Source organism: Staurois parvus, unplaced genomic scaffold (genome assembly GCF_062004578.1).
Source record: "Staurois parvus isolate SC_StPar_1 unplaced genomic scaffold, SC_StPar_1.0 ptg000239l, whole genome shotgun sequence".
Lineage (NCBI taxonomy): Eukaryota > Metazoa > Chordata > Amphibia > Anura > Ranidae > Staurois > Staurois parvus.
The window spans coordinates 2,101,025-2,125,124 of record NW_028318035.1 but is presented as its reverse complement, the minus strand read 5'-3'; the positions used below and the strand labels follow the sequence as shown (position 1 = coordinate 2,125,124).

Sequence of the window (24,100 nt, the reverse complement as noted above, 5' to 3'; positions counted from 1 at the left end):
CTAGCAGCATGAGGATTACAAATAGCCACTGTTGATTGAGACAGTGTATTTCTGCCTTAGAACCATTATATATAGATATATTCCAGAATCAATATAAAAAAAAATCTAAAATTATTATCAAGGAAGGTGTATATACACAGTGTGTGTGTAAAAAAAAAAAAAAGTGTATGTATGTGTATATATATATCTCGATAGATCGATATCTCTATCTAGATATATATACACCCTGTGTATCTCTATCCTCTTTAACTTTTTTTTAATATATTATGCATATGCCATCTTGTGGAGCCTATTGTTTTTACTTCCTCAGTGATGTGATCTTTCCTTCTCAGGAAGTTTTTGTAGGGACTACTTCTGTCCTATTACATTACTGGATCGAGGCTAAGAAACAATTTGAATAGGAGAACACAGGGCAGAACTGGGAAAAGCCACATGCCCCTAATACAAATGTTTGAGTGTAATGACAGACTAATAGGGAGGAGTGGAAAGCAGATGATCTCTGACTTGTGCAGCCAGCAGAGATTAAGCCAAGAGGTCAGAGAATCTTAGGTCCTGCTGCTACGCCTGGCCAGCACTGGGAAATCTATTGAGAAAGCGACAAGGCATGTCAATTTGCAAGTGTGCATGCATGAGCTATTTTTGACAATCAGTATGTGGATTTATTAAAAAAAAAAAAAAACAAAAACAACAAAACTTCTGGGAACACACATCAATGACTATTGTTTTTTGTCATTTTTCTCACAGGTACTAGAAGATAACGACTATGGCCGGGCAGTGGACTGGTGGGGTTTAGGTGTGGTCATGTATGAAATGATGTGTGGTCGTCTCCCCTTTTACAACCAGGACCACGAAAAACTCTTTGAACTTATTCTTATGGAAGAAATTAGATTTCCTCGCACTTTATTACCTGAAGCAAAATCTTTGCTCTCGGGTTTGCTGAAGAAAGATCCAAAACAAAGGTAAGACCTGAAGGCTCTGGGTTAAGCCTTTTCAAGGTAATCGAAGACTGAAATATGGAAAGAGTTATCACACCTGGCAAGCCCTGAAACAGTCATCCTTATCCCTACTTTCTGCTTGAAGCCATGATATGATATCCATATATATGTTCTGTGACAGAAGGATGAAGATAACAGACCTGGAGCCCACAACTTCGGAAACATATCGGCATTGGCAGTTCCAATATTTCCATCTTCTGAATCCATTTGGCTTCTTATACTTTTGACCAAAAAATAATAATTTGTAATTATGTCTGATGTATAATTCCATGTGAATAGATTTTACAAAGAATAGAGAATTCAGTGCAAGCCCAACTCACTTCTCCTGTACCTTTGTGACCTACAGACAGTACTACAAACCATAGCATTTTTTAATTCAAATAGTCATATTCTACAAGGCATACATATGACGGCAACATAAAGTACAATGGTAGGTACATACAGGCCATTTTTCAGGTACTGATAGAAACCATACAACAGAAGTGGGAGCGATGCCAAGGGCTATGAACCCATTAAGAGGCTAGGTGAGACACTATGACAAGACGTTAGTATGAACTAAGCCTGAACTGCAAAGACAAGGTTACATCCCGACCTAAGTTGCCATTTGCCAACAATCTATGAGAATTCAAGCCAGGTTTTTTTCCCCTAATCACCTAGTTTACTATCTGTAAAATAGGTTTTTTTTTACATCTTCTATCATATTGACACCTTTAGCCCTCTCCCCACCAAAAAGGAAAAACAATCCAGTTAAGTCACACCTCTGTATTTCTTTCAGATCAGTGTCTTAGAATGCAGTGGAGACACATTGGCACCCAGCAGAATTCTCTTGTGGTGGGTTTCCTTTGAGGAGAGACCCATTTATTTAAAAAGATATATAGCAAAATAGATCAAGTTAGTTTGCTCATGGTGATGGTAGACCATCGGTCCAATTGCTTTAATTAAAAACATTGATAGGTACATAAATATATACATAAAGCTGTATAAATGTCAAACGTTTACTAAAATGTGTATACTATTATTTGTGTTTGTTTTTTGATAAACACAGGAATTGCCATCATACAGTTGGCAGTCTGTGGTAGTGTTGGCATTTGCTGGCTCTGCATAGCAACATCCAGTGAAATATGACAGCTTGGCTGTTTACTTTGCTTGTTAGTTCAGGCTTATTGCTCCTGGTAGCAGTTATTCTTGAGACCCTTTTGGATCTTTCGGGAGTTTGTGAGAGGTCAGGAGTTGGCAAAACACAAAGTAAGGATTAGTGCTGTTGTATTTCTTTGGACTTGTATACAGCATGGCTTTTGGCTTGGATTGGGCAGCACTCCATCCCAATGTTTTCATTACTACTGGACAGGATCCTTTTGTCCACATAGTTTTTTTTTTTTTTCCCCCCACTCTAGACAGAGCATAACTCTGGGTAATCGGACAGGATTTTTTCCCCTCACTTTTTTATGTTGAAACAATGCTTTGCTTAAGATGTTAAAATTATCATAAAAATATTGCTACTATTGTTTGTGTATAACACATCTGCTGTTAGCTAAAGCCAGGTTTCCCATTCAGGGTTCCATGGAACCCTATGGTTCCTCTAGAGCACAGGTGTCAAACTGGTGTCAACAGGCGGCCCTCCAGCTGTTGCCAAACTACAAGTCCCATCATGCCAATACCTTTCGCAGTCATGCTTGTAACTGTCAATCTTGCAATGCCTCATGGGACTTGTAGTCTGACAACGGCTGGAGGGCCGCCAGTTTGACATCTGTGCTCTAGAGGTTGCTAGGAGTTCCTTGAGCAATCAGAAATTTCTGTCTCAGATAAGTTCCCACTGACACCATTGATTGGCCATTGAGCATTCTTCCCACTTACTATTGCACTAATGGATCATGAGCTGTAGATCTAGTCATTTTTAGCAGGGTTCCCTGAATCTGAAAAGTTGTTTCAATGGTTCCTCTGTGTTGAAAAGGTTGAGAGAGGCTGAACTAAAGCAAGAAAGCGAAGTAAGTTGAACTAAAGCGAGGAAGTGATGCACAGAAATCACCTACAGATTCTTGCACAGACAGCTACTGCTCCCCTTGGAAAACTCAAAGCCTAGGGTGCTCTTTTATACTGAACCAGACTTCTGTATCTTTCTGCACCCCATCTCCTACATTTCACCATTGATCTTAGAGTGATGGACAACCCATGTACATGATGTGGAAGGCTTGATTTGACTCTTTAAGCAGACAAATGGAGCGAAGACCACAGGTGCAGTGATTCTACTTAGGAGACCATGGGAAATCTAAGAACGTGGGTGACTCAGGTGGCCAGGATATGTCCAACTAATAGAAGAGCCTTGGGTGTAATAGTCTTTATATTAGGAGTAATTTGAATTGGTTGCATACATAAAATCAGAATGGAGTATGTATTTGCAGTAGATTTAACACTTTTCTTCACACATGCAGGTTAGGTGGCGGCCCTGATGATGCAAAAGAAATCATGCAACACAAATTTTTTGCAGGAATCGTATGGCAGGACGTTTATGAGAAAAAGGTAATGCCAGTTTCTTGATTCATGTTTTCTCACTGTAAGAATCTCCAGATTTCTTTCAGATTAGTGAAGCTCTAATACAGGGTTTCTTAACCAGGGTTCCATGGAATCGTGGGATTCCTCCAGAGGTTGCTAGGGGTTCCTTGAACAATGAGCAATTTCTGCCTCTTCGATAAGTTCCAACTGACATCATTGATCTTTTTAGCTATCTTTAAGTAGGTAATTCTTCCCAGTGACCACAAGTGTAAGAAGCATTCTTCCCACTGACAATCACACTAATGTATCATGAGTTATAGTAATTCTTAGCAGGGGTTCCCTGTGCCTGAAAAATTATTTCACGAGTTCCTCTGTGTTGAAAAGGTTGAGAAAGGCAGCTGTAATAAATTGTGCCAAATCTAACTTTTTTTAATCTGAATTGCTTCATGGCTTTAAACCTGATTGGTGGTTGTTGAGCAACACAGACTGTACATACTTAGGACAAGTAAGGCCATAGCATATATTTTAGAAATATATTACAGAAAAATGGACAGTTGCATTTGCACCCATGGGTTTACATTTCTAAAAAAAAATGTTTTTAGCAGTGACAAAGCTGGCATGGTACAACTGCTTTATGCTGCAGCATAACTTCCCCCCCCCCAACCCTCCCTACTCTGACCCCCCCCCCCACTCCAGAGTGAAGAAAAGCACAGCTGTTGCCGATTATGGCAGCTGTGTTGGCACACTATTGCTTGGCAAGGGGTGGGGCATCCTGGCACAATCTGCAGAGCCCAGCAGCCTGCGCACACTGGATTCCAGGAGCCAAGATGGTGCAGAAGGCCTCAAATTGATTTTACAATATGAACCAATGTCCTGCCAAAGAGAAATGGAGTGTCCTGCCTGTGAAAGGGGGAGGGTGACAATCTGTCAGCCTTATAAATAACCACTTTGTCATAGAATTGCTCTATTCCCATCATGTTTGTGGTTCAGCGATAAACGAATGCCCTTTGCAGTTCTAAGGACCTCCTATTAATGTTTAATATGCTCAGTTGTTTCCAGACTTTGGTTTTAGCTTGGCTAGTGCATGCTGCATAGATATTGTCCGTATCATAGACTAAGCCAGCAAAGTAAGGGAAGTTGATGATTTTTATTTAGTTTTTTTTACCACTTGTCTAAATTGTCGAAATCTAAAAACAGATTTCTGACCTTTGAGTTTGTTTAGGGTGATTGGAGATACTGCATGTTTGGTAATCAAACAATGCTACTTCTCTACCCTCTGCTGACTCAGATTTGAATGCAGATCGCTGTCCCCTGAGCATGGTGGAGTGCGGCCAACCCTGGGGAAAAAAAGCTGCTTACAGCATTCTTGTAGTTGATCGCTTTACTCCCGCCTTCATGTCATAGGGAAAAGTGGTCCCCATTTGTATCCATGTATGGAAAGGATGCATTATATAAAGATGGCACTGTCTTGAAGACCTGCATGCATATAGGCCACTCTTCTCTCTCTGTTCTGGGTTTGGCTATGTAGCTTGTATAGATAGTGTTGTTCTCTATACAGCTGTGTGGTTTTTTTTTGGGGGTTTTTTTTCCCGAGGCCATTAAATGAGAAGAGATCAGAGAAGAGGAAGAAAGGAGTGGTGCTTTTCTTCATCACTTCTCTGATCTCTCCCTCTATGCCTCGTGGCTTTGGGGTGTATCACATTACATTCCCTTCACAGGAAATCTGTATATGTAATGCTCTTTTTGGTGGCTTGTCTCTATCCCCTCCCTATGTGTACAAGCCCTAATTCACACATAGTCCCTGCTTAGACATGCGTGGGGCAGAATTGCACCCATTTTTAGATTGGTCTCTACCATGTCTGTTTTAAACAATGGTATCCCATTTTTAAGGCTGTAGCAAGTCAGAGCATTGCCTAGAATTGTATGTAAACAGCCACTTTAAATACAACCAGTCACGATCGGGCTTGTGAAAAATTAGCAAAACTCTCTTTTTGAAAATGTTAGTTGCAAGTTACTTTAACCTAAAGGCTTCAGCACATTCTGAGTCACTGACTTCAGAACAAGTGTGCAGAGAGAGATATCTGACATTCCTAGCTGCATGCTTGGTCCAGGTCAGGGATTCAGAAAGTATTGAGGTACAGGCATCCAGGCAGCAGTCAAGCAACTCTAGTCTGTGTTACAGGTGAAAGAACCCTCAAAGCTGTAGGACCACGTAGTGGCCCAAAGACGTCTCCTCTGTGGAACCAGATATAAGGCAATCATCACAGGTGGCCTGGACACCACTTTGGCCTCAATGCACACTTCAGATCAGGGTATGCAAAACTGGAAAAAGCAAAAAGGATGGGGGGGGCACCAGCTTAGTGCTTTACCATAAGACTTTTTATTGATCAAAACAAATTCCAATATACTCACAAATGTGCAGGATAAAGTGTATGTAAAACAATCCAATCCAGTCTCAACAATGTACACACGTCCATTTACAGAGGCGTAGCTTACACGTTTCAAGGGCTGTACCCTCTTCACCAGCTCTGGTGAACTAGGTATAGGCCTTGAAACGTGTAATCTACGCCCCTGTTGATGGATGCTTGTACAGCATTGGGATTGGATTGTTTTACATATACTAGATCTGTACTTTTGTGAGTATATTGGAATTTGTTTTGTAAATAAAAGGTCTTCTGGTAATGCGCTAAGCTGGTGCGTACCCCCTTCTCTTTGCTTTTTATCCAGGCAGCAGTATTGAGGTTTATACAACCTTTTAGCCGGCCTTTTCAAAGGGGCTCAGCAAAAATAACACCAAATAAGATGCCTAATGTAAACCTTAGAAAAGAACTTCAGCACAGTTATAATTTAACCACTTGCCATCCACCCTATAGCAGAAGTACTGCTACAGGGCTGTACAGTTGAGCAAAATCACGTGTATATATACACGTGATCTGCATTTCCTGGCGGGGGACCACCCTATCCATTGTCGCTGTTGGCGGCTGGGGATTTAAATCGGGTTCCGCTCAGCGATTCCAAGTCGGCACTCAGTGATCGTCGGCAAAGCTGACAGGGGAGGGACAAGTGTGTAAACAACACAGGTCTCTCTCCTGTCAGCATGGACATGCTGCTTTGTATCTCCCTGCACAGCAAAGAGATACAAAGCAGCATGTCTCCTAAGTAAAACCGCACACAGTTAACCCTTTGATCACCCCTGATGTTAACATCTTCCTGCCCAGTGTCATTAGTACAGTGTCAATGCTTTTTATTAGCACTGACCACTGTAGTAGTGTCACTGGGGATGTCAGTGGCAGTTAAGTTCCCACCCAGTGTCAGAATGCATGCCACAGTCCTGTTATACGTCGCTGATCGCTGCTACTTGTATAAAAAAAAAAAAAATTCCAGTATACATCCTGCCATTTGTAGACGCTATAACTTTCACATAAACAAATTAATATACAATTAGTAGGATTTTTTTTTTAGCAAAGACGTAGCAGAATACATTTTGGCCTAAATGTATGAAGAAATTAAATTTTTTTATTGGATATGTTTTATAGCAAAAAGTCAAAAATATATATATATATATATATTTTTTTTTTTTCTTCAAAATTGTCAGTCATTTTTTGACTATAGGGCAAAAAATAAAAAGCGCAGTGATTATCAGAAACCACCAAAAGAAAGCTCTATTTGTGGGAAGAAAAATTACATACATTTATGTACAGCATTGCACGACCACACAATTGTCAGTTAAAGTAACACAGCGCTGTATCGCAAAAAATGGCCTGGTCAGGAAGGGGGTAAATCCTCTGGAGGGTGAGTGGTTAATATTAAGATTCCTGCATGATCCCTGTCTTGACTGGTTCTATTTAAAACATTATATTTGACCTAGGCTTGCAAGTACTCATCAATTGTCAGGTTTGAGCAGTAGCCTCCTATCCTGACACTTGACTACAGGCCTTGGGCCTTTTGCACATGAAATGCTGATGTCCAAATTTCTGCTTTTAAACATATCCATTACTATTTGTATATTAATATTATGTTTCGTCTTCAGCTTGTACCACCTTTTAAACCACAAGTCACATCGGAGACAGATACAAGGTATTTTGATGAAGAATTCACGGCGCAGATGATTACCATTACACCGCCGGACCAAGGTATATGAGGACTTTTTTTTTTTTTTTATGTTTTGCTGTGTGTGTAGGTAGGTTTGTAAAATTCTGGTATGAGAGTTATAAAATTGCAAGGAATGAAAGGAATGACAGATAAAGTAGATGGTACATTGGCCTCAAACAAGCTGGTATTGGCAATTGAGGGAAGGGCAAACTGATGACCTTATCGGTGTGCTGCTCCTCATTCATTATCCAGTCAGCAGGTCAGAGTTTGTCCCGGACCAAGATGTGCTGCCACTGCTTTTCTATTGCAACTGCTTGGCTTTGCTGTTAACCTTTGGTGGGTAGGATCATTCACATGCATGTAAATTTAGTGTACTTGCCCAGGGTTCAACTTTTTGTAGTGAAAATTCAAGCATAGCATACTTTGAAAATACAGACCTGCTTGTACACCCTGCAGAAGCTAATGTATTACTTTGAGTTTATTTAAAGACTAAAGCTTGTGAAACAGCAATAGTGACACCAACTGGCATTAGCCATGTATTTCATACATCATATGAAAAGTATAACAATATATAATGCACCTCCCTACACAGAGTACTTGTAAGCAATCACAGGAACTGTAGTCGTTGCCATTGGATTATATGCAGTTATCAATCCTACTTTGGATAAGTTATCCTCCCACTGTCAGCATGCCTCAGTTTTAACAAAGCTGTACTGAAAGCATTACTATAAAACCAGAAGGTTTAGGACCTGTATTCCTCAATGGACTCCAAGGAATTTATGTTGAGTGCAAAAATGGTATTCTCTTCTTTTTCAATTAAGAGACACAGGAAATATTAACCTTTGGGATATCCAAAAGCAGTCCAGCTGAGTGATGGGTAACACGGACTACGTGCAGGTCCTGAAGGACCTTGTGCCTAAATCTGATAGTAGAGCGAGAAGCTGGTAAACTGCTTATGGGGTCCATCCAGAATTTCAAAAAGGAGATAAATCGTCTCATGCAAGCAGTGACCAAGAGACTCTTACAGCCTGAATCACATTCAGAATATAGAGGGAAACTTTCCTTTTTGGTGAAGCGAGACGGAGGGGACAGTAGAACAATGTCATGGTTAAGGTGAAGGGCAGAAATTACTTAGGCAAGAAGGAAGCCCTGGGCCCCAACACAACCTTGTCTCTATGCATAAACAGACAGTGTTCCTTGCAGGATAGTAAGGCTGCCAGTTCCAATACTCAAACTTGCAAGATTAAAGGATACAAGAAGCACTGCCTTATGGGTGAGAGTAGTGAGAGGTATGGCTTCAGTAAATTCAAACAGCAGTTTCTAAAGTGGAGAGTAAACCAGTTTCAGATCCCAGAGTTGCACAGGAACAGATGGGGGGGAGCTACATAAGTGACAACCTGCACAATCGGACTGAGAAGCCAATGGTCTCTAAAACAGAATAAAAAGGGCAGAAACCTGACCCTTTATAATGCCAGGAACAAGACGCTGATCCAGACACAGCTGAAAGAAGGAGAGAATTCATCCAATGGAGAAGTTCCTGGGGTGGAAGCCCTGAGACTTGTGCTATGTGAAGAATGCCTTCCATGTCTGATAATAGACCTTGCAAGAAGTAGATTTTCTAGCTTTTAGCATTGTAGGAAGCAGACTCAGATGCTCCTGTCCCTCAGAACCTGGACTTCTACAACCATGCCATTAAGCCAGCGACTGTGAATGGTATACTGGTTCTTGGGATAGAAGATCCATTAGTGCCCAGATTGAAAATGGCTAGAATGCCCTACAGTTCAGTCCTGTGAAGCAGGCAAGGAATAAGTTTCAGGGGAGGAAAGGCATATATTAGAGTGTACTAAATCTGCAAAGCCACCAGACTAAGCTACTGCTTCTGCTAGAGCATCCCTATACCTGGAGACAAACCTGTCCACATCCTCTGTCTCCCTCCTACAACACAGGTTCTGGAACACCTCAGGGGAAGTAGGGAGCACTCCCCCAGGTAAAAGTGCTGCCTGCCAATTTTCTACATGTACATGGCTGACAAGGTTGGAATGTGACGTTTTGCCCAGGACAAAATCTGATCTACCTCTCTTGTAAGACAAGACTTGTGATTCTTTCCTGATGATCGATGTACTCAACCATCCTGGTATTGTCTGTCTAAATCCAGATTGAATGATCATCCAGTGGACAGTCAAATCGCCCAGAGTTCTTAGATGTTGATTGGGATACAAGATTTTTCAGTTGACCAAATCCTCTGCACCAGCATACCCAGAACTCCTCCCTTGCCTGACAGGCTATGGGCATTCATGAAGATTCTACAAAAAATGAGAAAGAAGGACTTTAGAGCCAGATTCCAGAGTCACCAGGCCAGGGAAAATCTTGTCTTTGGTGATAGATGCATCCACCTGGCCAGAGACTGGATCGGCTCATCCCATGTCACCACAATGTTGCCTTGTAAAGGTCTAACATGAAACTGGGCAAACGGAACTGCCTTAAGAGGCAACCATCAGATCTGGGGCTCTCAAGCAAAAGATTGAAAGCCAGACAGCTCCTGGACTGGAGAGTCTGAATTTGAGAGTGGAGTGTCTGAAGTTACTCAACTTGAAGGGACACTCTGGCCTCAGCTTTATTCAGTAGACTCAGATACTCCAAATGATAGTGTTAGTTTCAGCAACTGTTAGTGCATGTTGCACATCCATCCGAATCACTTTAACATATGGTCAGTCAACGTTATGTTGTTCAAAATAATAGTCTACTCCAACTGTTCCTTCAACAGGAGGTTGTCTAAATATCCCAAAAAGTGGATGCCAAGAGAATGCAGCAGGGCTAGTACAGAGGCAAGCACTTTGCTGTGGTGCCAGTGCATTACCAGTTAATGGCTCTGCCCTTTTGGCCTCTCGTCTGCACTTCATGTATTCACCAAAGTGTAGGAATCATTGATGTGCTGGAAAGATGGGACATATAAGAAAGCAACTTTTGAAGTCAGAAAATCTCCCTGGTGATTGGAGGCTATGACCGTTTTGTTAGATTTCATGCACAATTTTTGGACTTGAAGATACGCAGAGCTTTAAAATGCAGAATGGGACACATGCCTCATTTTGGCCTGGAAACGATGAACTGGTTGGAGTAAAATCCCTTCAGCCATTCATAGGAACTGGGGCAATAACACCTTGATCCAGAAGAACTGAGGCGGCTCGATGGACCACCTCCCCTACCCCAAGCATCTGAGACGTAAGGTGTCCAAGCATCCATAAAGGTTAAGGAACGTTGGAAGTCTTGACGTGAAGGTTGAGGGAATGCACAATTGTTGGGGAGGTTTCTTGACAGATAAGGAGAGAGACGTCTTTGTGGTCTGTTCCATATGCTTCTTCCACAAAGGAAGATGGGTGATTTTACCTCCAGCTGGTCCAAACAGATGCTGTCCCTTGAAAGCCATGCGGATTAAACATTATTTTAAACAAGGGTTCAGCAGTCCAGCCAAAGTACCCTATACATATGAACTGACTGGATCCACAATAGGAATAGACTACTTCTGCACAAATCCTCCCTAAATAGATACAAGGCAAATAAGCATTTATTTGGAGCAAACAGTTTACTATGTTTCTGATTTACATATAGAAACAGTTGGAAAAGAGGGTCTAAAGGGGGAGTTTTTGCAGCCTTAAAGGTTTTAAATGATTTAACATTGGAGACAGCACTGGTAGAAGCTACAGGCTGATCCTCAAGGTTCAGAGTGGTGCATGCCGCATTAATAGGGGCTGAAATGGTCTCCTTTAATTTGGAAGTAGCAGTAGACTGCCACCTCAGGGGGAAGTTTACCAGTAAAGAAATGGAAAGAATCAGGAAGACTGTCTGTGACCAATAGCTCAGAAGCTGCTATGGCATGTAAATCTGATATAGAATCTGCAAGAAAGAGAGCACAGGAGCATGTGTCTGATCAGTGTTGGCAAATAACGGTAATTTGGGTAATGAAATCTTGCATGACTATGGTAAAAACCTCAGTCGAGAGAGAAGAGGACCCAGCAACACCCGATAGTCTTCCTAGACTCAAAGATCAAACAGACTCAAAGCATAGGAGGATAACATGATTTTAGACTGCAGACATCAGCATTGTCGAAAGTGCGCTACAAGCAACCCCAGAACTGTTAGTAGAATGTGCGCTGGGGACAATGACCCCTAGGCTATCCCTATAATGTCCATTCCAGCGGGGTCCAGATGCTATACTCCAAAAGACCAGGCTGATGATGACTGCGCTAGAAAAATGCAGTCAAAAAAGGGAAAGATCCAATGCAGTGAAGAGTGACTGAAGAAAAAAAAAATTGAAGAAAAAAAAAGTTAGTAGCAAGTTGTATTAAAGTGGAGCTTTAGAAAAGATGTCCATCCTCTTGGAACACTAGAGAAAAAAGTGAAGGTGGTAGTGGTAGGGATGATCATGGGCTGGCCTAGTCTTTTTATTTGCCATTGTCCAGTCCTCCTGTAGGCATCAGAATAATGCAGAAGCTTGACTTCCTTTGATTCAAAAATGTTCTTTTTTTCTTGGCCAATGAGTGACAGAGTGCTGAGACAAGAACTCCAGTATGTGTTTGTTTTTTGTTTTTTTTTTTTAAGTCAGATTTAGACTGGGAATGGGATAGTCCAGTAATTATGGTAGTGTTCTGCAGCACTGGAGTCTTGGGTTAAATCTAACCAGGGAATTCTATGTTCATCTGAACATTTTCCTGATCTGGTTTCCCCCCAGAGTTGCGCTTACACACTGGTGTCAGGGACTGTTCTATGTACCAAGTGCTTTATAATATGTTTCACAATTACCGGTAATGCAAGAAAACAATACACTCTGGAATTTTCAGTCACTATTTATGTTCAGTTGAGGCTCGACCCTTCTGCAATAAGCACTCATACATTAAATGCATTGGTAGCTGTCCTCTGCTTGTAGCCCCAAAGGTCGACTGATTGGCAGCTGATTCACAATGGGCAGTCTAGATTCAGACACTGCAGATTATAACAGCTGTCTCTTTTTCCATTACATGGCTAACTGAAGCTGAAAATCCCATTAGTCCCAAGTGCACAGGACAAGTGGAAAAGTCACAGCGTACTTGCGGTGTTGAAGGGCTGGTGAACTTTTAACTGTCCACCCCATATAAAACTTCAAGAAGCTGAATGTTGCTGGCTGTAAGCAGAGGTTCTGCAGCAGCTGATCCAAGCTTTCATGCGCTACCGAGAAATTCTCTAATCACTGACAGTCTTGTCTGTTGGCCCGTCCTCTGCTTGTTAATCTTCTAGCCATTCAGGGTATTTACTTCCTGATCAAAAGTTTAAGGCTCAACGCCAGATCCAAAACTTCAAGAAGAGGCATACGGTTTCACAGGATAAAGCTATTTGTTAGATGTTGCCTACGGATACCTCCCACTCGAAATAACTTAATACGTCCTGCCAGGACACATGTTGAACCGCCTCCCTCAGTGTAATATCAGATCTAGGAGTTCTTGAGTGGAAAGTGGGGGATCCTTGTGTAGATTCTGGCAACATTTTCAAAGATCAATCCTACATGCTTTATTGGAAGTCACTTGATTTTAACTTGTTTCGAGAGCAGTTGGTGTTCAACATACTCACAAGGCAGTTAAAGGTTTCTTTGAAGAGCCTAAAGTGTTTGAAGCCGTGAGAGTAAGGTCTTTTTTGCAGCCTTGGCTTAAACTAATATATAAGGGTGGATATTTGAAAGCTGAAACATAAAGTGGCTGCTCCTCTGTTTGTGTTCACTATAGGCATGTTAAGCATATGTTGAGGGACTTGACTGAATATATTTTTTGACCCAATATAAAGAATGTGCACTTCATTCTGCACTCCTGTGACCTGTATTCAGCCGACAGTGGGCTAAAGCCTACTGTTGGCTGATGTAACAAAGCCAGTACAGACTCTGGGTGGATCCCAACATTAAAGTCAGGATCTCTCCAGATGCCTGGACCGGCAGCTGTCTAAGCCTCTTGGAGAGACCCAGCTGCTCCCACCCCCTCCACAGTCCAGTCACGCTGGAGGGGCAGAGCAGAGGGCCGGTAACTGACAGTCACCAGCTCTCTGGTCACTGAAGACCAAGAACTGAGTAATCAATGGTGTTTGCTCAGTTCTCTGTGCAGAGGTAGGGGGGACAAATGCAGCATTGGATCAATGCTGCATCCACCTAGGTGAGTACGTATGTTTGTTTTGTTTTTTTCATATTGCGCACTTCTCTTTTAAGTACACAGACTTGGTGTTCAAACAGGTACTTATTGACCTTATTCATTGATGATCATGTATAGGAAAACACACAATGCTGCTACCCTATGATTACTAGATATTTGGGCTGGATGGAAATCTGGTTGCAGATTGTTAATGCCTGTGTGTACTGTTACTATGCAGCTCCTTTTGTTTCTTGTATTCCTGAATCAGAACACTTTGCTCTCAGATTATCCATGTTTCTGGCCAAATCTCTTAAAGGTTATAATGCCTAACACAATACTATGGAGAAAAATCTCCATACAATCTTCTTTAAATGCACCACAACTACAGGTGAAACTCAAAAAAATTGAATATCCTGCAAAAGTTCATTTATTTCAGTAATGCAACTTAAAAGGTGAAACTAATATGAGATAGACTCATTACATGCAAAGCAAGATAGTTCAAGCCGTGATTTGTCATAATTGTGATGATTATGGCTTACAGCTCATGAAAACCCCAAATCCACAATCTCAGAAAATTAGAATATTGTGAAAAGGTGCAATATTCTCGGCTCAAAGTGTCCCACTCTAATCAGCTAATTAAGCCATAACACCTGCAAAGGGTTCCTGAGCCTTTAAATGGTCTCTCAGTCTGGTTCAGTAGGAATCACAATCATGGGAAAGACTGCTGACCTGACAGTTGTGCAGAAAACCTTCATTGACACCCTCCATAAGGAGGGAAAGCCTCAAAAGGTAATTGCAAAAGAAGTTGGATGTTCCCAAAGTGCTTTATCAAAGCACATTAATAGAAAGTTGTGTGTAAGAAAAAGGTGCACAAGCAGCAGGGATGACCGCAGCCTGGAGAGGATTGTCAGGAAAAGGCCATTTAAAAGTGTTGGGGACTTTCACAAGGAGTGGACTGAGGCTGGAGTCAGTGCATCAAGAGCCACCACACACAGACGGATCCTGGACATGGGCTTCAAATGTTGTCGTGTTCCTCTTGTCAAGCCGCTCCTGAACAACAAACAACGTCAGAAGCGCCTTACCTGGGCTAAAGAAAAACAGACCTGGTCTGTTGCTCAGTGGTCCAAAGTCCTCTTTTCTGATGAGAGCAACTTTTGCATCTCATTTGGAAACCAAGGGCCCAGAGTATGGAGGAAGAATGGAGAGGCACACACTGCAAGATGCTTGTAGTCCAGTGTGAGGTTTCCACAGTCTGTGTTGATTTGGGGAGCCATTACATCTGCTGGTGTTGGTCCACTGTGCTTCATTAAGTCCAGGGTCAACGCAGTCATCTACCAGATTTTGGAGCACTTGATGCTTCCTTCCGCAGACGAGCTTTATGGAGATGCTTACTTCATTTTCCAGAAGGACTTGGCACCTGCCCACACTGCCAAAATCACCAAAACCTGGTTCAATGACCGTGGGATTACTGTGCTTGATTGACCAGCAAACTCGCTTGACCTGAACCCCATAGAGAATCTATAGGGCATTGCCAAGAGAAAGATGAGAGACATGAGACCTAACAATGCAGAAGAGCTGAAGGCCGCTATTGAAGCATCCTGGTCTTCTATAACACCTCAGCAGTGCCACAGGCTGATAGCTTCCATGCCACGCCACATTGAGGCAGTAAATGCTGCAAAAGGGGCCCAAACCAAGTACTGAGTACATATGGATGCTTATACTTTTCAGAGGTCAGATATTGTTCTATGTACAATCCTTGTTTTATTGATTGCATGTAATAATCTAATTTTCTGAGATTGTGGATTTGGGGTTTTCATGAGCTGTAAGCCATAATCATCACAATTATGGCAAATCACGCCTTGAACTATCTTGCTTTGCATGTAATGAGTCTATCTCATATATTAGTTTCACCTTTTAAGTTACATTACTGAAATAAATGAAAAATTTGAATATTGTGCAAAAGTTCGAGTTTCACCTGTATGTAATATGAAGACAAACCTAAACAATCTATTTAATTTGTATCCAGGCTGGCCCTTGTACTTCCAGTTGATGGTAGATGTAAAGAAGAATTATCAGATCATAAAGTTTCTGGCCAACCTAAGTTGAGTCCAAACGAGATTGATCCATGTGTATTTAGCCAGATTAAGCTTTTAATGAGACCTGTTGGTTAAGCTGGGTAAAACTCAACCTGGCTACAAAATTCTCCCTCTTAGATAGCCAGGACAGTGCAATGATGTATAGCACACACTGGAGAATGTGCATCTAGATAAGGAGTGGTGGGAGGAGATCGGCAGCACTGAGCAAAAAACATGGTAATTATTTATGATAAATGGTACTCTAGCAAATCATCCTGTTAAGGTTTAGATCTAATTTAACTCTTAAGATCATTCTGTAATAAAAACATGACATTTCAATTACATGTCACCTACTCCCCTACTCATCTCCAGGATTTCTCCAGCGCCTCCCACTTTTTTTCCTGAAACTCCCTACCCCAATCCATATTGCTATCACCTTCAGGCGTTTAGGGAAGCTTATCCCACCTTAACCCAACAACTGGAATTTTACATTCGCCATCAACCCATTCCCCCCCCCCCCCCTCAGTCATTACCCTTTGCAGGGCCCTCTGAACCCTCCTGTGCTGAATTGTATTGTAATGGATTGTATTGTGACTCTCCCTTAATACTGTAAGCTGTTGGTGCTTAATAAATCTTGAAAATCATGATTGATATAGAAAAAGTGACTGTATTTTTATGCTGAATTTGTGTAAAGAAAAACCAAAATGTCAGAGTTCACATCCAAGTAGGTAATGCAGTAGAAAACTCCGCTTTTTAACGTTTGCCTATAGAGAAGCCTTTTTTTTTTTATTCCAGGATTTTACTACCGCTTTAAAATGATTTGTTTTCATTTGTTAAAAAGTAGTTTGGTCTAAAAATCTACTCAATACTGATATTTATGTTTGTCTTTTTTATTTTTTTTTATCTCTGTAGATGATAATCTGGAATTTGTTGACAATGAAAGACGGCCGCACTTTCCCCAATTTTCCTATTCTGCAAGTGGAAATGCTTAGATGTTTCACAAACTTTTTTGTTTTTTTCCTTTATTTTTCCATTGCAACACACAGACTTCATATTTGGGCACTAATTTCATCAGACTTTGTACAGGACTTTCTATAGCCTATGAATTACAAACTATGTTTGTATGACCACAAAGGAATTAACGAATGTCTGGGGAAAAAGTCTGTACGTAAAAAGAAAAAAAAAAGGTTCTCTCATTTCACATTTGCAAAGATGAAAATATTCCATCCATTCAATTTTTATGTATGTATTTTTTTTTAATATACATACATACATTCATATACATTATGTTGGACGATGCCACACAGCCAATGTCTTGAGAATGTGCTCACAAGTTGTCAACGGAATTACAGAAGAATGAGCATATCATGAATAAGAAAAGAAAAAAAAATAAAGTTACTATTCTCACTTCCCTGGTCACCCTGTACCATAAGCAACGTTCTTTTATTTATTTTTAGAGTTTTTAACTTTTCAAAATGTGGGCAATTGGATGTAGTTAGGAAATAAAAGAAGGCATAGTCGATAGTGCAATAATGAAAAAGTGAACGTGTTGTGAGTACTTAAGTCACTTTTATTTTCTTCCCCCCCCCCCTTTAAAAAAAAAATAAATAAAAAACTGAAATGTCATTTAATACAGGTGACCAATAACTGGACCAGCAATTATAGCCTCAGTGAGGTCAATCATGAAACAAACATTCTTATCTTGCTGTAGAACGACAATACATATCCAATTAGCTGGGTTTTAGTTCAATAACTAAAAATTGTAAATTCTAGAGCTTTTACAATTGTAGCATGTTTGACAATATTTTGGGTTTGCCTGCGAAACAGCCTCTAGATCTAGCGGACGTAATTGTAAATGGTATAGATTAGCCAGTATTTTCAAACTTAAGTTTAAAAATAAAACTATAGTTTTATGGTATTAAAAACAGCCTGCAAAAAAACAAAACCACTCAAACAGCAATTTAATCAGAAATGCAAAACACAAAAAGGAAGTAGTGCTGATAAATAAAAAAAAAAATACAAGAGTAGGACAAGGCATTTTTATTGTCATTTTTTAAACCGAAAACAAAATTTGATGCAACACTACATCTCTACCTACCAATGAATAGTGATATGCACTTTTCTCGCACATGAATTTAGTTTTTTTTTTTTTACGTTGGTAATTTAAAACTTTTTATTATGTTTTTCACGGTGTAATGAAAACGTTACATGAAGACTGTTGGGTTGTATTGTAAGAGTAGTTTTTACTTCTGATAGAAGTTTGAAAATTTTTAAAGCAGCTTTTTTGGGGATTTTTTTATGCTTAATAAAATATTATCCATATATACAATTAGCACTACACAAGAATTTGAGCACTTAATGGCCTACCATTCCCCAGGTGGGAAGGATGGCTGTTACAATTTCTATGTTTGCTAAACTATACCAACACAATCACAGAAAACCATTCCTAAAGTATACTTCTAGTCAGCTGCATGCTTTTTGTAAGTTACTTGAAATGTGTTTGGGGTCGTTACTGAAGTGAACACAACTTGATTTTCCGAAATGACAAGGCCCTACTCTTGTGATCGCGATGTTAAGTGTAACTAAGCATTATTTGTGGAGCAATGGAAAAGTCGATGTTAAATGAAATTCAATAGGTTAAGTGTTAGAAAGTTGGACTTTGAAGTGAGTGTTTGAAGGACTGCACAAACTGAAAACCTTCTGCCAAGCTGGAAAACTAGGAGTTGCTTGAGATAAAGGCATCGCCTATGTTTTTTGGATGTGCGCACGTTTGCATTCAAGCATAACAAGGTTCTTTGTGCCCCTGGAGTTTTCCCATAACTTAGTTTGTGGATCCAGCATGTGTTTGTACAAGGCTGCAACTGGAAATATACAGATTAAAAAAAATAAATAATTAACCTTCATTATTATAATTGGGCAAACAAAAAAAATGTAGAGAAAAAGGTAATTTTATACAGGGGAGGGGTGGAAATGGTAATAATAGAGTGTATATAAACCCTAAGGGCTCATTCACATGTGGGGTTGGGGGGAGGTAAAACACAATGGTCACAGTTGCTGTTAGAAACCACAGGGCCCAATACAGCCAAGCTGACAGCCACCCTCCTCCCCCCAAAAAAGTAGTGTACTGTGCTTCAGCTTTGAATGAACACAGTGAGTGATTCCTGAGTGAACACAATAAGTGACCAATAGCAAAGGAAGGGGCTGATAAATGTGACATATTTACTGGACCCCTCCCCCACTCTCCATCCTGAAGGATCCTATTGTGTGCCTGCAGCTGCTGATGGCAAGTAGAGGAGGGATTCCATCAGTACACAGGGAATCCCTGGGAAGCAGGGGTAATTGGTGCACAGGGAGGGTGATAGGTGCATTGGGGGCAGGGCAATTCCTGAAACCAATCCCCTGTATGACCCGCTCTGCAGCAGCTAAAGGCCAGCAGGAGGCGAAGAAGCCAACTTTCACCTGCTACAGAGAGAGCCATACAGGTGATCATATCCAGTACTTGCCCCCTGCCGCACCAATTACCCTCCCTGCCCACATGGGATTCTCCCAGCTGCGTGGGACCTATACAGGACTGGTGGTACCCCCTTATCTATGTCCCTGCCAATGGTTGAACCACCCCCAGATGCTGGCAGAATACACATGCCATGGCAGGATTTATACCCCCTGCTCTCAAACTAACTGGGCTGCTCTGCAAGTGCTCTGAAGCCACGTGCAATGCAGACACCTGTGGTGTGCTCTTGTGTTGATCAAGTGGTTAAAGCAGGTAGTGTTGAGGTGATACAACTTCAAATGCTCCCTGAAGAGCGATCTGAACATGGACTCAGACGAAAGCTCATGTGAACGAGCCCTAGATTTTTTTCAGTAGGTTTATGATCATTCATCACTGTACAATTTCCTAAAGCAATTTTTGTTTTTGTGAAATGTAACGTTTCTTACCTAGAGATCCTGCCAGTGGTAGCACTGCCTGTGCAGGCCTGACATTGCTGCACCGCTGTCAGCCTGGCATGTGCGTGTCTTCAGCTGGCTTTGCCTGTCAACCTGTAGTGTCCACTTCATTTGGCTGGCTTCCTGTCAGCCTAAACTGCTGCTCCATGATTGGCAGCATCATTGATAGACCTAAGTGCACATTTGTGCGTTGTGGGAAGGTGCGTTTTTTGAGGTGCACAGACACAAACTGCTGATTGTCACCTCCACGCATCTGGGAATACACACGTGGCAAAACGCATGGGCTCACAAAGTTTCTCAAAAATATTTAGGGACTGCTTTTAAGTGTTCCTTGTGTGTAGTGCAGCCCACTGAAATGAACTGCTCTGATGGTTGCATGGGGCCTAAGACAGGCCATACATTAACCAATTTTCTTTCCTTTGACCAGGGGCTGAAGGACAGAAAATTGCTTGATTCTCCCATCAACACATTTATGGATGGATGGGAAATCTCTCATTGTCAGAACACTGTCAGTGTACAATGATCACTGCTTGCTTGCCAGTCATTGAATAAAACAGATTGCTTGTTCTGAAATCTATTGATAGATTGACTTCAGTATAACCAGCCTGCCCATACTGTACATGGATCGAAATTCAGCCGGTACAGCAGGAAGTAGCTGAATTTCAATCTGACTATGGCCTGCTTTAGTTTTGTCAGCTTGTAACATGAAGTGCTGATCCTGGCAGGATCTCTAGGCAACAAACTTTGCAATTCACATAATATTTTAGAAAATGTATACAGTGAGGCATGATTCCAAACATGCTGACACATAGATTTTCGGTTTATATGAACTTTAACCTGTGAAAATGGCACAAATTATGTTTTCTTTTCCAAAACAAAATGACGCCACAGATGAAACAAATGAAGATGGTCTAAGACGAGTACTACACGTGTCCTCTCAAGCACTTGTCTGTGATGCTTTATATTGTGGCAATGAGTTCACAGTGTAGAATACCATTAGATCTGTTCACTTTAGAATCCATGTAGTCAAAGCCGTGTACAGAAATAATTTTATGTAATTTCTTAGCTGCTATTCTTTTGTTTTCTTCATTTTTAGATTTGCAGAGGTGCATATTTTTACACTATTCTGCACTGCTAGTTTTTCAATCCCAAAGACATGTTAACATAAAAGGCATGAAACTGAAATGTTTAAGCCCTTGCTGGCTAATGATATGTATCAAACACCAACATATGCCATTGCGCAGTCTATTTGCAAACAGAATAGTTAGATCTTATATTTTCTAAGCTACTAACTGCCCTCAATAAATGCACATCTCTTTGGATGAATATTGAATTTCTACAATATAGTCGCATCTTAAAGGGAAACTATAATGCATTTTCAGCAACTACACATTTGAAGGAGTTGCCACATTTAATTCAAAATCATTTTTGATGTGAAGTTTTGAGGTTTTCTTACAGCTCCATTCTTGTATTTCAAACAGAGTTTTGTAAATGCTCCAGAAAGAAGCTATATAGCAGGGGATGTAATTGGCATTCACTGCTTGAGATGAAACCCAGGCAGGTAAATCTGATAGAATAGATGAGAGTAGGTATTAGGAAGACTGTGTGGAAGCAGTAAAATGGGAATGAAATTGCCTCGGTGCTGTAACATCTCACGGTACTGCACTTCAGGGTCCCGTGACTTGAATCCAGTGTGTTCAGGGATATGAGCCACAATACTGAATGGCGGGTGCCAAAATGAGTCTTTTTTTTTTATGCACCCTTGCCTCCAAGTAATCTGGAACCAAAACTATTTGTTTTTTTTTCCCTGATTTACTGTTTCTACTCTGTTTCTGTGACTCTATTCTATGAATCTATTAAAGAATACTTGAGATGATAGTTGCCTAATTTGGCAACAAACTTGCATCCATGGTGGCAGAAACATGCTTGCTGCTCTAAAAAGTACGGGGGTTGTTTATCAAGCCTATTACAAAATGTCCTCATCACTATTGCAAACCCAACAACTGACATATATTTACATAAAAAGTGGGCAGAATGCTCAGCACCAATAGAGAGATGCTGCCCTGAGCTTGGCTGGACTGCGCCCACATGACCATCTAGCTCCATTCTAAGAACGGCTGAGGTTAACTCAAACCCTATTGTTTGCAATCAGCTTTGGCCTGACCTATATGATTCAGGTGGCTACACTTAGTGGTCCCTCCCACCAGCACCTATGCCACTACTTTGTCTTTTAGTGATGTAGGCATCCATAGGAGGAACCACTAAGTTTTAAGTTGAGCAGGAGATTGACTCTCCTGGAAGTCTTGGTGCAGCATGGCCAGCAGGAAAGGCAAGCAGGAAGCACAGCCTATATACATAATTTGTATAATTGGCCCGTGTGTATATATACATTTACAAACTATACACAAAAATATTTATATTAAAAATGCTTCAGGTGCCTGTGCTTAGTGGTTTCCCCCTCCAACCCCTAAGTCACTATTTGTCTTGTAGTGACTTAGGGACCCGTGGGAGGAACCACTGCAGTTGGGGACCGTACATTGACTCTCCTTGAAGTCTTGGCTTCTGAAGAGTCTTCAGGTAATGAGTTTAGTACAGTAAGTATTATCTTTACACAATTTTATTTTAGCAACTGTCCTTTTAAGCAGGAAGCACGACCTGCATATGTAATTTGTAATTGTATAATTACAAGGGCCTTATTTGCAAACTATAGACACAAAAAAAGTTTTTAAATTAACACTCACTGACAGATTTACAATACTTTGTTTTCTGTGGATGTATGTGATCAATGTAGAAAGGTTATAGTTTCCCTTTAAAATAAATAAAATAATTATTGCCAGATATCCCTTAAGACTTGGGAAAAAAAAAAAAAGAACAGGCTGTAGTGAAATACACAACTTAAAGAACCACTGATACAAGTATCAGCAAGGCAGCATTTTATATACTTTACAGGCTACATACAGATAAAAGAAATGTTTTACCAAACTATAAAAATCTGAATAATGTAACTGTGTTATAAAGTGAACTTTTTATTTTATAATTATTCTAAGTGTAATGTTCCCCATTTGTATTGTTACTTATATTATTTTTATAAAAAAAAACTTAACCTGTCTTTTTTGCACATGAATGTACCTGGTTATAAATTGCTTTCTCTTACTTTTACATTTTTTTCTTTTTATTTTTATTAATGCTGTTCATTTTACTATGTGTAATGCAGTTTGCATTTTAAATGCATTTTTATTTAAGTGGGTGGGGTAGGAAAATCCAAAATTTCCCCCAGAAAAGAAACAAAAAAAATAAAAATAATTTGGAAAATCCCTGTCATTTTTAATGTTTCAGTAGTAGCATTTTTATTTTCGAATACAAATTATCCCTCTGGATTCATAAAATAAACAAGGAAAAAAAATTGCTTTATCTAAAGTGCCTGGTTTCTATAAAATGGTAATTTTCATGTTTCTGATTTGAGTCTGTCCTAGTGCTGGACCAGTAGATGGTCTTGTATTAATGAAAATTCTGTCCTCCAGGGGGGATTGTACCCAATGGAGAAGTGTAAGTGAACCCTACTGGAGTATCAGGTTGCTCACTGAATGCGATGGTAAAGATGCTCCGCAGAACACTTTTGGATGGATGTAGCAGCGTGCTTAGTAATGGACATGTCACTACTAGCAAATTTCACAGCATCTAACGGTCCTCATACTTCACTGCATCCCGGTCTGTTCCAATTGCATCTACCATTACACCCCTAATGAAGGGGAAGGCATTTCCCCCAAAATGAGTTGGCTTTACCTGTGAATTATCAACTTCAGTAAATTTTCTAAAGTTGTGATGAACTTTTATACTGAGTGCAACTATACAATACACCCATCCAAAAAGTTTCATATGTTTTTCATTTGTTTTGAAAAAAGTTACTCTAAATTCATTTACAGCATAAGTGTGTTAAACTGGATTTGAAGAGGTTGAAAAAAAAAAAAAAGGTTTATCAAAGCAGCAGAACTGTATTGCACCAAAAAATTTTCTTAATTACATCTAATAAGCTGATTCACAGCAATGTATGATTGTCAATAGGCTACTTTTAATTGTAACATTTTAATCTGAATTGTATACCATTTTTTTCTTGATCCACAATTTTTAAAGCCACTCTACAGATGTAGCTTGATCTTTGGCTATTGTGAAGCAAAATTAATTTGTTCACACATTTTTGAACATCTTTTATGGGTGTCCTTGTGTGGTTTGAGTGATCTCCCAAAGCCTTCTTTACTCAGTAATTTTATGCAAAATGTTTGAAAAAAAAATTAATATATATTTCAGTGTAGTGAAGGATAACTTTGACCAAGATGGTGGAAATCTCCTTTTTCTTTATATC

At 40.3% G+C, this 24,100-nt stretch overlaps 1 protein-coding gene across 2 annotated transcripts in view; it reads left to right on the top strand.

Annotated features, from left to right (window-relative positions):
* AKT1 (AKT serine/threonine kinase 1) overlaps window positions 1-23,052 on the top strand; it is a 207,780-nt gene extending 184,728 nt beyond the window's left edge. For both annotated transcript variants that reach the window (XM_089680299.1, XM_089680298.1), the window contains exons 11-14: window positions 745-959; window positions 3,425-3,512; window positions 7,516-7,618; window positions 16,708-23,052. In XM_089680299.1, coding sequence (XP_089536425.1) covers window positions 745-959; window positions 3,425-3,512; window positions 7,516-7,618; window positions 16,708-16,787 — 486 coding nt within the window. In that variant the 3' untranslated portion in view covers window positions 16,788-23,052. The remainder of the gene's footprint in view (window positions 1-744; window positions 960-3,424; window positions 3,513-7,515; window positions 7,619-16,707) is intronic.
* Window positions 23,053-24,100: the final 1,048 nt, after the last annotated feature.